This window comes from Lutzomyia longipalpis, chromosome 2, assembly GCF_024334085.1.
Source record: "Lutzomyia longipalpis isolate SR_M1_2022 chromosome 2, ASM2433408v1".
Taxonomy (NCBI): Eukaryota; Metazoa; Arthropoda; class Insecta; order Diptera; family Psychodidae; genus Lutzomyia; species Lutzomyia longipalpis.
Genome location: NC_074708.1, coordinates 33466107 through 33481217, shown reverse-complemented (window position 1 = coordinate 33481217; position 15111 = coordinate 33466107). Strand labels below are relative to the sequence as shown.

Genomic DNA, 15111 nt, shown 5'->3' with positions numbered 1-15111 from the left:
AATTGTCTGATACTTCAGTGGAAAATTCAAAGGAATTCGCAGAAATCATAGTAGGAACTAGGAAAACTCGATTTAAATTAAAGTTTTCCTACAAATCTCCGCACTCCTATTTGTGAGCAAAAAAAAAGACAATTCTGACACCTCATACGGAAATCCAAGGAAAAGCAAAACAATTTCAGCTGCAGGATCAAAAGTGCCGGTTTTCTCTGCAGAGAATCGGCATTTGTTTGTTTATTGGGGTCCTGCCGGGTGCAACGGCGGCCATTAGGTGGATCGAAAATTATTTAGGTGGATTTAGGCAGAAATTGCGAAAATTCCTCTTATTTCCTCTTATTTACTTATATTCTTGATTTATCTAATGTAAATACATTGAGGAAAGTGTGCTAATCACAGGTAGCTATTCACCGTGGTGTTTTCACGGCGTGAAAGGGTGGAAAAGCGCGTGCAAAAATTGGGTTTCGTTGCAACAATGTGGTTTGACGTCGCATTGGTTTTTTTCGTGCCCCATCAATAATAAAGTTCATCCATGACGGTGTATTTTTTTACGCAAACGCCAGGAAATGCATTGAATCTCCCGGAGGAGGTAGCCACTTTGGTGGACTGCGTGCGAGGTGTGCCGGAGAGGGGGGCTACTGTGTGCGGAAAGTCGGCCAAAGGGAGCGCCTCCACGGAAGCGTTTTCAGAGCGAGCGCGAGGTTAGATTCGAGTTGTGAAGGAATTTTCTCGTGCGCAGGAAGTTCGCGGCAGAAAACTTTTTTTTTTTTACTATTAACAGAGGGATGATTTACTCACTTCCGGTCAGGGGAATCTTTTTTTGTATCACCGCCGGGAATGCGCGATTGAGATTCAAGGTTTTGAATGATCGTGATGCGCTTTTGTGCTATCGTAGATTGGGGTTCTGCGATAGTATACAGCTCCGTTATCTCCGTAGAGGTTATCACGTATTTTGTAGCTCGTGCAGCATTTTTTTTTTCATTGTTAACTTTCAACCACTTGCAAATAGATCACATTTTTGCCTCAGTTTGTTCATCTTCCTGATCGAATAACAGAAGTTTCTGATTTCAGTGCTAAAGACGAAGAAATGAATTCCCTCTGTCAAATGGCTATTCCGCCAACGGAGAATGGTCTTCACCAGGAAAAAGTTGCTATTCTCGATGCTGGATCTCAGTATGGAAAAGTAAGTACACCCCCCTCCCCCAATCCCATTTCCGGGAAGGATCAAAGATTAAATGTTTTTTTTTGTTTGTCTTCTTCTCAAGGTTATCGACAGAAAGGTCCGTGAACTTCAGGTGGAATCGGACATCCTACCCCTGAATACGGCAGCTTTAGTGCTAAAGGAGCAAAACTACCGGGGCATCATTGTTTCCGGCGGCCCAAATTCCGTCTATGCCCTCGATGCGCCCCAATACGATCCGGCCATCTTCAAGCTCGGCATTCCAACACTCGGCATCTGCTATGGGATGCAAATGATTAATAAAGAGTTTGGGGGTACAGTCAATAAGAAGGAGGCGCGCGAGGATGGACAAATGGAGGTCACCGTGGAGACATCCTGTCCCCTTTTCAAGTGAGTCTCTTCTTTTTTTTCTTAAATTTTCTTTGTTTTCCGTCAAACGCCCACGCTCAAAATTTCATGCACTTGCTATACGCGCAGTAATAGAATTGAAAACAATGGGGGGCAATTGAAGTGTTCTAAGGTAAAGTAAATAATAAGTCTAGATAAAATTTTTAGTTTTTAATATTTTAAACATTAAAATCTTTTTTTTTTTTTGAAATATTTTTCTGAAATATTTAAAATTATAAAAATTTGTAGAACGTTCCGTTAAAATTATCCTTAAAATCCTTGCAATGAAGTTCAGCTAGGTGATGACGTAAAGAAGACTGGTGGCCAATCAAAATTCTTTTTTTTCGAATTTATTAGCCAATGAGAAGGCTTGTCTTTGAAACATAGATTCTTCTTCTTATTCATTTAAATTTCTTATAGAATAAGGAATAAATTAAAATTTATGTTAAAGGTGGCTTTTCGGTGCAAGGTTGATTTGAATAGAGAGCAGTTAAATTAATAAATTTTCATAAATATCGTCTTGACCGATTTCGATTAAAGGACTTAATTTCTTCTAATCTGAGTTGTGAGTAAATCCTCTAAGCAATCGAGTTATGAGTATTTATTTGAAGGATCTAGGGGCCTGCCTGACTCCGATATTTTTGAAGAAACGATCGATATCGGTCAGAAAAAAGGATTAATCTACAAAGTTCCACCCCTATTTGAAAGTTTATTTAATTAGCTTTCGATTAATCCCTATTTCATCATCCGGATCGACTTATTAATGTACGAAAAGTTAAAAGAAAATTATCGCGAGTCGATAAAATATCGATACTATCGAAAAATTTTCCATACATTTTGTGTATCAAGCTGTCAAATTGCCTTGGAAGGATCAAAAATAAATAAGAAATCTCTAAACAGACTTACTATTTTTATTTGGAATGGGCTTTAAAAAAACTGGAAGAGTTTGCTTAAAAATATGAAGAATGACGTCATAATTGTTTTTATTTGTCTTTCTTTTCAATTTATGACTTACCTTCTAAAAACTCTCCAATGAAACATCAGCGTGAATGTTTCATGTGTTGAAAGAGACGAGAAAACATGATGTGACGTCATTGTTTACATTTTTAAATAAATCTTGTTCATTTATTTATTAAAATTATTAGTCTGTCAATTTTTTAATCCTTTCATTTGATTCTCAAAAAAATTTCGCGTGTCCTGATTATTTTATCGAAAAAAAAAATGGATTGTCACATACAAAATTGAGTGAACTCCTTTTAAAATATGGCAAAGGCATGAATTTTTGACGCAAAGCTGTAATAAAAGAAACTTACGGAAGACCCAGAAGGGGCAAAGTTGCAGAGGAGCACCCCAAATGCACCTCAATTCCCAAAACTAGCCCTGATACTATCTTCCAAGAGAAACTTCATGGCTCGGAACAACTAGAAGTTCAATTTTGATGAAGTGGACTTCATTTATTGGAGTTAGCTTTGTTGATTTTTTAAGAGAACTTCTGGCTACACCTTGTCGTACAATTTTTTTCCTTACAAATTTAAATGAATTAAGGATAATCAATACAGTTGCGACAATAATTTCTCTCTCTTTTACTCCGTATTCTGTAGTCGTTTGAACAACACTGAGACGGTTTTACTGACTCATGGCGATAGCATAGATCGCATCTGTGACAAATTCAAAGTGTCTGCCATGTCTAAGAATACAAATATCGTGGCGGGCATCTACAACGAGCAAATGCACATTTATGGCGTTCAATTCCATCCAGAGGTAAAACGGTCTTTCTTGCATTTTCCCAAAAAGGATTAAATTAAAGTAAATTTAATGATTTTCCTTTGTAGGTGGACTTGACTGTAAATGGAAAGCAAATTCTCTCAAATTTTCTCTTTGACATTTGTGGCTTGTCGAAACGCTTCACACTGCAAAATCGAAAAGAGGAGTGCATAAAGGCGCTCAAGGAGAAAATTGGCAATAAAAAAGTCCTGGTAAGAAGTTTTTTTCTTTACTACTTTGAGAGATTTGTAGAAAATCTTCTTGTATTTTGTAGCTTCTTGCAAGTGGAGGTGTTGATTCGACTGTCTGTGCATCTCTGCTCATAAAAGCCGTGCCTCTATCTCAATTATACGTTGTTCACATAGATAATGGTGAGTTTGAAAGGACAACGACATCCTTAAAAATCCTTAAGAATTTAAAATTAAAAAAAAATCCTCTTAAAAATAATTTAGGATTCCTGAGGCAAAATGAGAGTGAAGACGTTGAAAAGTGTCTCAATGAGATTGATATAAATGTGATTGTGAAGCGAGCCCACCATCATTTTCTCAATGGGACAACAACAATAAAGCAACCTGGTTCGCATTACAGCACAGATACGCCAATGCTGTCGATGACAACAAATCCGGAGGATAAGAGAAAAATAATTGGGGATGTTTTTGTTAAGGTAACAGTTGAGGTGATGAATGAGTTGAATTTGAAGCAAGAGGACATCCTCCTGGCACAGGGGACACTGAGACCGGATTTGATAGAATCAGCATCGGCACTCGTGAGTACGAATGCCGATACAATTAAGACACATCACAACGATACAGATCGCATCAGGTAGGAAGGATTTGTTTCTTTTTTTTTCCTTTTCGAAGGAGCAGAAAATGAAGAATTTTCCTTTGTTTTTTTGCAATGAAAAAAAAGGGCCCTTCGTGATGCGGGTCGTGTGGTGGAGCCCCTGAGAGACTTTCACAAGGATGAAGTACGTGCTTTAGGATATGATTTGGGTCTACCAAGTAAACTGATAGAACGACATCCCTTCCCGGGGCCAGGATTAGCTATTCGAATCCTATGCGCCGATGAGCCCTACATCGAGAGGAATTTCTCCGAAACACAGGTTAGTAATCTAATTTTATTTTTGTAAAGAATTTTCAGTGATTTCTGGAACCTTTATTAATCTATTTTTGAGATTTTTATTTGAAAAAAATTCTGATACATAGGTACATAAAGAAGATTAAATCATAAATAATTTTAGGGGTTCTGTGCCTAAAATTAGGAAAATTTTAATTTAATTTGTATTGTCATCATGTTAACTCAGCTTTATCCAGGGGCTGTATTCTCTAAGAGTGAAAAACTTCTTCTTCTTCTTTAAATGGCTTGAGACTGGTTTCCTACGGGAATTGATCCAGTCTCACGTCCCATTAAGGGATTCGGCCTTCTTCAACAGCGCTCTCCATCCTTGGCGATCCCTCGCCAACCTCCGGCCCAGATCAGCAACGCCCAATCTTTCAAGATCCTCAGCCACTACGTCTTCCCATTCCTTTCTGGGCCTGCCTCTCACACCTGGCCCCATCAGGTTTAGGTTCAGTAGCTTCTTGGGCATTCTTTCGGCCGACATCCTATGGACATGGCCTAGCCAGCGTAGTCTTGACGCCCGGATTGAGGCTGTTATGAGCGGTTTTTTGTAGAGGTCTTCAAGCTCATCATTTGTTCTTATGCGAAACAAATTTTCACCTTCAACCTCCACTCTCACCGGCCCATATATCCGTCTCAAGATGCGCCTCTCAAAGGTTTCAAGTGCTCTTTCATCTGAGCGCCTTAGCGGCACTACTTCCAGGCCATACGTGACAATCGGTTTCACGATGACCTGGTATATTTTAAACTTTGTTGACCACGAGACGCACCTCGACCGCAAAATAGAGGAGAGTGCAAACGTGCACCTGCTTCCCGCTGCTATTCTCTCCTTCACCTCAAATCCTACGTCATTCTCATCCGTTAGCGTGGAACCTAGGTATTTGAAGGCTCTCACCACTTCGAATTCCTGATCCCCAATGCGTAAATTCTGGCGCCATCTAGCTGCTTCTTTTCCGGTGACCATGTACTTGGTTTTCTGCTCGTTTACTTTGAGCCCCATTTCTGCTGCAGATGCGCTAAATGCCTCGGATTGGACCGGATTCTCGAAGAGTGAAAAACTCCCAAAGGCTTTTTGCAGGGTAAAAGTGATGAAAACTTTACGTGAGTATGATCCTCTAAGAAAAATAATGCATCCGTGATAAACCCCCGTAAGATTTTCCCGGTTTTCACGTTTCTTTTAAAGCGCTATAGCCCTTAGGAGTTTATCACGGGAGTTTTTCCCTCTTAGAGAATTCATGCCCAGGAATTTGTTTTTGAACCCACTGAAATTTTCTTTGTGATTTAACGTTCAGTCACAGTCTCTCCTCACTATTTATGTATTCTTTTTCGAAATTTTTTTAATATTTTTTGTTGAAATTATTAGTTTCATGCCTTCTGCAATATTGTAATTTGCTTAGTTAGTATGTTTACTCGTCTGTATGACGTGCTACACGAAAAACTATTCCTCTGATAGCAACTGAGGATGACACGCAGAGTGTCGAAAGCTCTGGCAACTCAAATGTTTTAATTGCTGAATTGAATTTATCCGTCGCTCACCGAAGAAAATTCCGAATAATTTCTTAATATAATTTCACGTAGACATATTCTAAAACTCTTTTATTAACCGAATCCGATCAGCTTGTGTAAAAATGGACAAATTTGAGTTAATTTCCTAATAATTTTAACACATTAAAGACCGTAATAATACTTACCCGAAAGTTACTTTTACGTAGAGTAATAAATTAGCAACAGGATCGAAACAATTTACCCGGCTGGCCTGGCTTTTTTTTTTAAACAAAAATTTGACCTCCTTCTGCAAGTTTGCAATGAGAAAAAAAAAACTTTTTTTTGTTTTGGTTTTGGTTTCTAGTATTCCTCAGGATTTGTTTCGAATGTTTCGGCATTGTAACAGCAGAATTAATTTTAAATTTTTGATTTTCTATGGATTGATGTTGGTTTCTTGTGTTCTGTGGAACTTATTTAGTATTTCTCTCTCTTTGGGGAATGATTTTTAAATTTTTTTTTTTGTATTCTGTGGAACTAATTTTCGATTTTTTACATTCTGCTTTCGGAGTTATTTATCGTTTTAAGGGATGGTCACGTTATTTTGGAAACTCTACAGGAACAAAATGGCCAAAATGTGAGAATTTCAAATAATTTTTTTTGAGCACAAAAATTTATTTTCTAAATCGAAAGTATTGAATTCTTATCAGTATTTGGCCATTTAACGAGAGTGCAAGCAAATTTCGATTTTTTGGTTTCAAAATTGCCTTGAAAATCGCTCTTGAAAGTCCCCGAGTTTCCAAAATAACGTGACCATCCCTTAGGTAGATTTTTTTTAGGTTTCTTATGTTCCGTGGAACAAGTTGCAAATTTTTCATCTAGTTCAAAACGATTTTTCATCTTCTTTTGTTGAAGAGGAATAAATTAACGACTTTTTGCGTTTTACGAAATATTTTCTATTTTTTAGTTTCTTGTGTTCAGCTGAACATAAAGTCCGTTTCGCAGAATGATTAAAAAAAAATTAGCCCTTTAAAATTGTCTCTTATGTGCCAGCCGGGTAATTCTCGTATAGCTTAGCAATTTTTTACAGCGTAGAATAATATAAACTATCAGTGGACGTCCGGTGGATCCGATATGTATTAAAATTTTCATTTTCCTGGAGACGATCAGGTGGAGTATTCGCTGTACTTTACGTGCAAGAATATTCCTTAAAAAATCTCCAAAAGAAAATCTTTTTTTTTCTTCAGGGAAGTTGATGAAATTGATCGATTTGCTCCATTTCTGTAGAAATCGATTGCAAACTTCTTCCCAAACAACGTTAAAAACATTTTTTCTACGGATTAGAATTTGAGACTTTCTTATCATTTTATCTCCATGGGCGTGTGATTAAATTTTTGATTTAATTTTCAATTGTAAAATCTGTCTTTAGGTCATTGCCCGTGTGATAGTGGATTACAATCAAAAGCTCCTGAAGAATCATGCGCTGCTGAGTCGTGTGTCGGGTACGACGTCACCGGAAGAGCAGAAGGAACTGCGGAGGATCTCTAGTTCGATAAAACTCACAGCAACTGTTCTGCCAATAAGGAGTGTTGGGGTGCAGGGCGATAAGCGTTCGTATAGCTATGTCGTAGGAATTTCGAGTGAGGGTACACCAAATTGGCAGGATCTCATGTTCCTTGCCAAGATAATACCGCGCATTTTGCACAACGTCAATCGAGTTTGTTATATATTTGGCGATCCTGTACAGTATCAAATCACCGATATCACACACACCCATATTTCGCGCAAGACGTTGGCTCAGCTCAGAATTGCCGATGCGATTGTGAATGAGGTAAGAAGGAGAGCCCATCAGCACAAAAATTAAATCGTAAAAAAAATCATTGATCTTTTTTCTTGATCTTATTCATCAGGCACTGCAAGCTTACGGTTGCATCAGACGCATCTCGCAAATGCCTGTAGTATTAATTCCACTTCACTTTGATCGTGATCCAGCCAACAGGATGCCATCGTGTCAGCGCTCAATTGTGCTGCGGCCGTTCCTAACGAATGACTTCATGACTGGCGTTCCAATTCTACCTGGTTCCGAGAATCTACCCATGAATGTAAGTTCCCAACAACAAAAAATTTGCATTTCGTTGCTTGATTTTGTGGAGATGTTCAGGTGGAATAGTCGTAGTGCATGACACAAGAATGTTCCTTAATACTTCTCCAAAAGTAAAGGAAAAATCCCCAAAAAAGGGGGTTTTAACGTGGAAAAGGGGATAAAATAGATTGATCCGTTCCTTCAATGTTGGGATCGATTGCAATTTTCTTCTCAAACAATGATTATTTGCTAATTTTATGTGTTGACAAGATGATCTAGTCAAGATGTCTCTCAATTTTTTATTATTTTTTATTTAATTCAAAGAGTTTTATAGGAAGAAAATTAACTAACTAAATCATCTAAAAATTCTTAAACCTTTAGGTAAGACAAGAAAAGGTAGAGAAGGGACACTATTCGGCGACCTAGAAACCCTTCAAATTCGCTTGAAATCCTGACTTGAAATCTTGAAATTTTAGTACAAAATTCTAAGATAAAAAAACTTTCAAAGTCCAGGAATTTCTCGATTCTAAACAGAACGTTTTTGTATTTGAAAATTTATAAATTCTAAAGATTTTTTGGTATTTTGTGAAAAAGAAAATTTTGAGATTTCCAAAGATTCTATTTATTCTGTTACAACTTCTAGCCAAGACACATTTTACTCCAAAAAAAAAATTTTTTTTCTATTTGTTCATTTCCTTTTATTTAGAGATTTTTTTACAACTCATTAAGGCAGGAGGAAGTTTTCTTTTTTTATTTGTTTAATCAAAGAGTTAAAAAAAACATTGGCCGGTGAATTAATTGATTAAAAAAATTCTAAAGATAAAGTTCTTACGCGTACTAGTGTCTTGGATAAAGAGAGAACTATAGGGGAGGGCGGGGCTATTTGTGTCAATTTGGATAAATCCCTATCTGCTGGACTCCCACGGGGCAAGATATTCTCCTCGATAGGTCATTCTCATAGGAAATTTCCTTGCCTACAACTTTGCCTCAGACCGCTTTTCTCTATCTCCACGGGAAATATGAGTATTCAAGCTTTTCCTGAACCCTTCCGCTTCTGACTTTTTTAAGAATCCGTCGACGAATATTGTCACCGGCGGGGGTAATTAAGTCGATGAAATTTTCCGACATTTCCAAAGATTTTCCACCTGAGAGATTAGTTGTAGCTACTAACCGAACTCCTCTCTTGTTCATCCACGGCAAGGAATTTCACTTTTCTATCCAGTAAAACACAGAATTTTGGAATTTTCTCAACCCCTACATTTTGCAACAAAAAGGTTAGAAAACGTGTCAATATTTTGACGTTCCATATGATTTACATTGGTGACAAAATTAGCCCCACTCGACATGTGTTGATTTGAATAATTGTGCAGAAAAATCATTAAAAGTTAGTGCAAAATACACCTTGGCAACGTTTTCTGCATTGACCTGGCTTGTGGAAAAGACGGTGAGATTGGAAAATCGCTAAAAGAAAAGTGTCGGAAAATGATTTTTTCTCAACACCCAAAACGTATTTTTGGAGGCCTCAAAATTTGTTTATTTTTTTATTCCTAAACTATTCATCGGATAATCTCCAATCTACAGTCAACTATTCAGGGTAGATAGGACTTCTTATCATAATTTTTTCAGGTGCTTCCGATTAATAACTTGGGAGAAATCGCCATTTGAAAATTCCAAACTGTCACAAATAGCCCCGCTCTCCCCTAAGATTTTTTTTTAGATACATTGGTTCTTATTCAGCAACCAAGAAACCCTTGAAATTCGCTTGAAATCTTGAAATTTCAGTACAAAATTTAAAAATTTCAAGGGTTTCTTGGTCGCTGAATTAGGCCCATTGTTAGGTTTTACAAAAAAAGGTGCTATAGTTGGGTGAAAAAATACATATTTTGCAAAGTTAATTCATGATAAATATTTTTTGAGCATTTTTTATTATAAAAAAAATAGTAGTCTGGACACATACCATACTTTCATATTTATCACATAAAATCTAGGAATTACTTTAGAATTTTAGGATTATTAAGTTCCTTTCTTCGTATTGCACCCACTTGAGGTTTTAAGAATATTTATTCGGAAAATTTGGTAAATAGTTCTTGATCACGTTCTAATTTAAAAGGATAAAACTAATATTTTTGTTTTTTTATGTTTTTATGTATCATGAACATTAATTTAAAAGTCGTAAGATTTTTTTAACACGTTCGTGTAATATTAAAACTTTTATAGCACTAAATGTGTCTCGACTTGAGGGTGTACTAAATATTTTTAGAACTTCTTAACAATTTTTAAAAAATCTTACAAGGAAATTGAAAAAAAAGATTTTATTCAAAATCGAAGAATTAATTAAAAGTAAAATTTAGTAAAGATTTTTTTTTTTTAAATTAAAGACAAATAAAACATCTTGATCAGACCATTCTGTGTAAAAAAAAAGTAATCAATTCATCAAGGAAATAAATCAAATAATTTTATTTTTTTTATTGCAGGTCGTGGAAAAGATAGTTCGTGATATTCTGTGCGTATCTAGCATTTCTAGGGTGTTATATGATTTGACGCCTAAGCCACCAGGCACAACAGAATGGGAATGATTCTCTTCCCATTTGTATCTCAGTTTATCATCAACATTTCTGTCATCTCTGTAGTTGTTCAAAGGACGCCGCAGCAGCAGCAAAATGGGGAGAGAATCCTGTCGCGTAACAAAAAAAAGCAGTGTTAAATACAATTTATGCGGGCACACAGTGTTCATTGCATAACTCCAGAAGATCTGTAGAGAGAGAGAGAGTGAGCATAAAAGAAGCATTTACAGCATGGCAATTTGGAGAAGAAAAAAAAAGAAAGTGAAATACATTTATTTAATGGACAAAATGAAAAAAAAAAGGAGAAATATTGGTGAAGACAGCGAATTTCAAGGAAACCCGCATAGAGTTATCGTAAATTGCCACATAAATGGGAATAATTTAATTTGTTGTGTGTGCGAATGAGAAAGGGGATAGGATGGTTTGCAGAGAGAGCGGGGGAATGTTGACACAAAAAAACATCCGCGTTCATTGGGGATGTGAAAGGGAAGAAGAAAAAAAAGAGTTTTAGAAATTTTCAATCGGAGAAAAAAACATAGAAAGGATGAAAAGAAGAAGAAAAACTACAGGACACTGATAAAAGTAGATGGCGCATTATGTACGTTTTATTAAATTTTAAACTAATATTTATATAATTACAAAATAAAATTATTGAAATAGAAAAAAAAAACGAAGAAAAGTGAATTAAAGAAATATCCAGCAGTGAGGTGTTCTCAATCGTTGAAATATTCTAAATTAGTCAAAGAAAATCCCTCTAAATTTAATTTAATTGTGATTTATAGAATCCTCAAAGGTTTTTCTTTCCACTTTCTTTGCGTACTTAAAGAATCAAAATTCATTTTAACTCTCCACGACGCGAAGGTGCTAAAATAGTAAAGATTCATGGAGATTTCTTTCTTTCAATCAATGAGGTAAATTCTGATAAAAATCTTTTCTTTTCTAACAACTTAAAAGGTGTAAGATTCTGACAGATGGAGTTCTATAAAAGAAAAACAAGTTCCAGAAAAATTCAGAAAGGACTTTAAAGAGCCTTGGATAATAAATTTTCTTTCAGAAACCCGTTTAACCCTTGGAGGATTTTGCTAGCCAAAGTGGCCAATTCGATTTTTTTTTCAATGGCCAGAGAATTAAAATTTATTTAACATTTCGTGAAAATTTCTACATCTGTGTATGGGGAAGATTCATTGCTTCAATATCGTCGAAAGAAAACTTGGAAAAATATATTTTCTTTTCAGATAAAATGAAGGTGAAACTTTTGAGGTTAGAAATCTCGATCCTTCAGTGTTGAAGAAAGAAATAAGATGTCAAAATGTTATAAGATTTTTCCCAGAATACTAAAAATCTTATAACTGACGAATTTTAAGGAAAGAAAAGTAAAGACTTGTATCAGATTCTACCACAATAGTCAAAGAATTCTTTTTCGCTGATGGTTTCACCGACAAAAGAGCCGCCCTTAAGAACTTTCCCAAAACTGCTGGATGTTTCAATACAAAGAATAAGGAAAAAACAATCCCATGTGAGAATTCTCTTTCAGTGATGCTTTGTTGTAACAAAAAGAAAGATCTTTAGAAGGAATCGAAGACGAGAGACACAACATTCTTTGTAAAATGCCAAATTCTTGACAATTTTTTTCGCTTTGTTTCTTATTTTCCGTGAAAAATGAAAATTTATAAATTCAACAAAAATCATAACGAGTTCTTGGAGCCTCACAAAGAGGGATTGATGTGACAAATCAAATAAAAATCCCCAAAAAAGGCATTTTTAAGGAAACATCCTTTTCTTTTTTTCTTTAATCAAGAAAGAACTTTTATCGGGGAGTTTTGTGTAAAATAAATTCATTTTACAAAAATGGATTTATTGGAAGATTTTGAAGGATTTCATTAGGCAAGACCACAATTAAGGACCAAAGGTAAGGACAGAATTGTAATCAAAAAATGGTTAGAGGAGATCGGGGTAAATAAAAGTCAATTTGCACAAATCCTTATCTGCAGGATTCCCCAAAAGCAAGAAAATTTCCTCGATAGGTCATTCTTATAGGAAATTTCCTGGCCTACAGCCTTTAATTAAAAAACTCTTCTGACTTTTTTTTTAAAGTCGGCGGGTAAATATAGTCACCAGTGCCAGTGGGGTAAATAAGGTCAGTGGAATTTTCCGACATTTCCAATAATTTTCCACCTGAGAGATTGATAGTAGTTGATAGCTAAACTTTTCACCTTTTGATCCGCTACAAGGAATTTCATTTTTAAAGCCACAAAAAAAGAGAATTTTGCGATTTTCTCAATCACGCCATTTTGCAACAAATGAATAGAAAATATGTCAAAAATTTCAAAGTCCCATAACTGATTTACATTGTTGAGTATATTTACCCCAAGGGGCATGTTTTTATTCAAATAATTGTACGAAAATCATTAAAAGTTTTTGAAAAATACATCATGGTAACATTTTCTACATTAACCCCCTTCGCGTCCAACGTAAAACATTGAAACATGCGCTCTTTTAACACGATTTTAGCTGTGTTTCTTTCAGACACAGCTTTTGTGTACCGAGCAAAATCGAAAGTCGTCAGATCGGGCTCAAACTTGGGATGAGCACGAATTAGGTTCCCCACATTCCAAAAAACGTATGCGCCAAAAAAATTTTTTTCCGTCCGTCCGTCCGGCCGGCCGGAACCTAACGCTAAATTGCAAGAGAACGGTAATAGATAGAGACTTGCGGTAAACGGCAAAGTTTAAATATCAACCGGAAGACATCCGATTATGAGGTCAAATCCACCCCCCCACCCCCCCGTCCGCCATTTTGGAATACCTCAAAATTTTGTTTTTTTGTCCATATCTCAGCCCCTATTATAGCTAGAGGTCTAAAATTTTGATATGTTGTAGGGGCCATCAAGAGCTTTCCAACGATACCTCATTTTCGAAAATCGGTCAAGCCGTTTAGTCAATACGGCCGCCACAATTTTTCATCGAAAATCGACCATAACTCGAAAACGGCTTGACCGATTTTGATCAACCCAGGCTCAAATGAAAGATCTCAACAAACCCTACAACTCTCTAGAACATCCGAAGTTTCAAAAATGACCGCTAGGGGGCCAAAAATCAAAAACAAAATTTTCGATGAGTTTTCGATGAATATCTCGAAAACGCCATTATCGATTTGCTTCATTTTTTGATATGTTATAGCTGACCATATTATCTAGCTCCATGCCAAAAATGAAGAAAATCTATGTCGCCGTTCTCGAGATATAGCCTTCCAAAGTTGGCATGTCATATCTCGGGTTCTACCAGTCCGATTTCGATCAACTCAAGCGCAAATGAAAGGTTTCGTGAAGCCCTACAAATGTCTAGAACATTGCAACTTCGAGAAATGACCGCGAGAGGCGCTAAAGTCAAAATCAAAATTTTCGAAAATTTCGAACTCGAATATTTCGAAAATGCCATTATCGATTTACTTCATATTTTTATATATTATAGTTGAGGTTAAGACCTTTCCAACGATAGCTCAAACTCGAAAATCTATGGAGCCGTTCCCGAGATATGGCGTTTTAAAGATTTCTTGGGGGATGACTTTTCAACTTTTCCCGACTTTGAATGTATTTAAACAAATTCGCGTTCTAGTTTGCTCTCACAAAATTGGTACACTGAAAGAAACAGGTCAGCTTACCCGTACATTTATTCTGTGTATGTTTTCAGAGGACTTTTCTCAGTCAGAACGTCTTCTTTGGCCCCTTTTGCGTGAATTTGATGTATTTGTAACTTGGAAAAACAATTACATTCATAAATACATAATTGAATAAATAAAATGTTTCACGTTTAGGTCAGCGTATAACCTAAAAACGCGAAGGGGTTAAGCAGGCTAAGTAATAAATATTATCAGATTGGAAAATCGCTAAAAGAAAAGTTTCGGAGAACGATTTTCCTCAATACCACAAAAATTTTGGGAAATGGGCACAAAATTTTGTTTTTATTTTTTTTTACTCCTAAACTATTGCTCGGATAATCTCCAAATTGCAGCAATCAATTGTTAAAAGTTGGAAGGGCTTTCCACCATAATTTTTCCAGAATTCTCCATTCATTTGAAAATTTTTCACTGACTTTTTACCCCGGTCTCCCCTAAAGATTGACACGCATCATTGACGCCCCCGGAGGGAACATTTCAGCTCCTATAGCAAAAATTCATTGATTTGTTCTCCCCGCTCTCCCCTAATTTGCAGAATATTTTCTTATAAATTTTTAAAAAAAAATCAATAATCCGTTAAAAACGATCATAAATACAAAAATATCCCACACAAACACAACAACCAACACAATCACACCTTTATGTGTCGCGTGGTGTCCATGGTAACGTCAGTCCCAAACACAAACAATAATGATAAATTATTAATTTTTCCCCAATTTCCGGTGATTTGAAATGTCCAGTGATAAGATAATCTTCAGGCACGAAGATCCCCATGGTCAGGGAGATCTCTACTTTGTCTGGCAGAGTGGTAAGTTCAGTGCATTCCCAATCTTATACAGAATTGAGAAGAATTTGATTCCCTG

General features: G+C 36.1%; 4 protein-coding genes across 7 annotated transcripts in view; 3 read left to right on the top strand and 1 right to left on the bottom strand.

Annotated features, from left to right (window-relative positions):
• The window catches only part of LOC129790155 (protein O-mannosyl-transferase TMTC2-like), a 433518-nt gene that overhangs the window by 117679 nt on the left and 300728 nt on the right, over window positions 1-15111 (top strand). The window lies entirely within an intron of this gene.
• LOC129790211 (serine/threonine-protein phosphatase PP2A 65 kDa regulatory subunit) overlaps window positions 1-15111 on the bottom strand; it is a 620353-nt gene that overhangs the window by 491967 nt on the left and 113275 nt on the right. The gene's annotated exons all lie outside the window — the stretch shown is intronic.
• LOC129790189 (GMP synthase [glutamine-hydrolyzing]) lies at window positions 263-12343 on the top strand. 2 transcript variants are annotated; one of them, XM_055827570.1, is made up of 11 exons: window positions 263-393; window positions 1066-1177; window positions 1260-1564; window positions 3163-3322; window positions 3394-3537; window positions 3600-3696; window positions 3778-4147; window positions 4235-4427; window positions 7356-7757; window positions 7837-8028; window positions 10484-12343. In XM_055827570.1, the coding sequence occupies exons 2-11, from the start codon at window positions 1082-1084 to the stop codon at window positions 10583-10585; spliced, it is 2061 nt and encodes a 686-aa protein (XP_055683545.1). In that variant the 5' UTR covers window positions 263-393; window positions 1066-1081; the 3' UTR covers window positions 10586-12343. The 2 variants fall into 2 exon arrangements, with proteins under 2 accessions (XP_055683545.1, XP_055683544.1); XM_055827569.1 differs by lacking the exon at window positions 263-393 and adding an exon at window positions 485-695.
• LOC129790123 (WD repeat-containing protein 19) overlaps window positions 14894-15111 on the top strand; it is an 829031-nt gene continuing 828813 nt past the window's right edge. For 2 of the 3 annotated variants that reach the window (XM_055827390.1, XM_055827391.1), the window contains exon 1: window positions 14900-15056. In XM_055827390.1, coding sequence (XP_055683365.1) covers window positions 14981-15056 — 76 coding nt within the window. In that variant the 5' untranslated portion in view covers window positions 14900-14980. Of the gene's footprint in view, window positions 15057-15111 lie in introns of all 3 variants that reach the window. The other variant, XM_055827389.1, reaches the window with a different exon arrangement.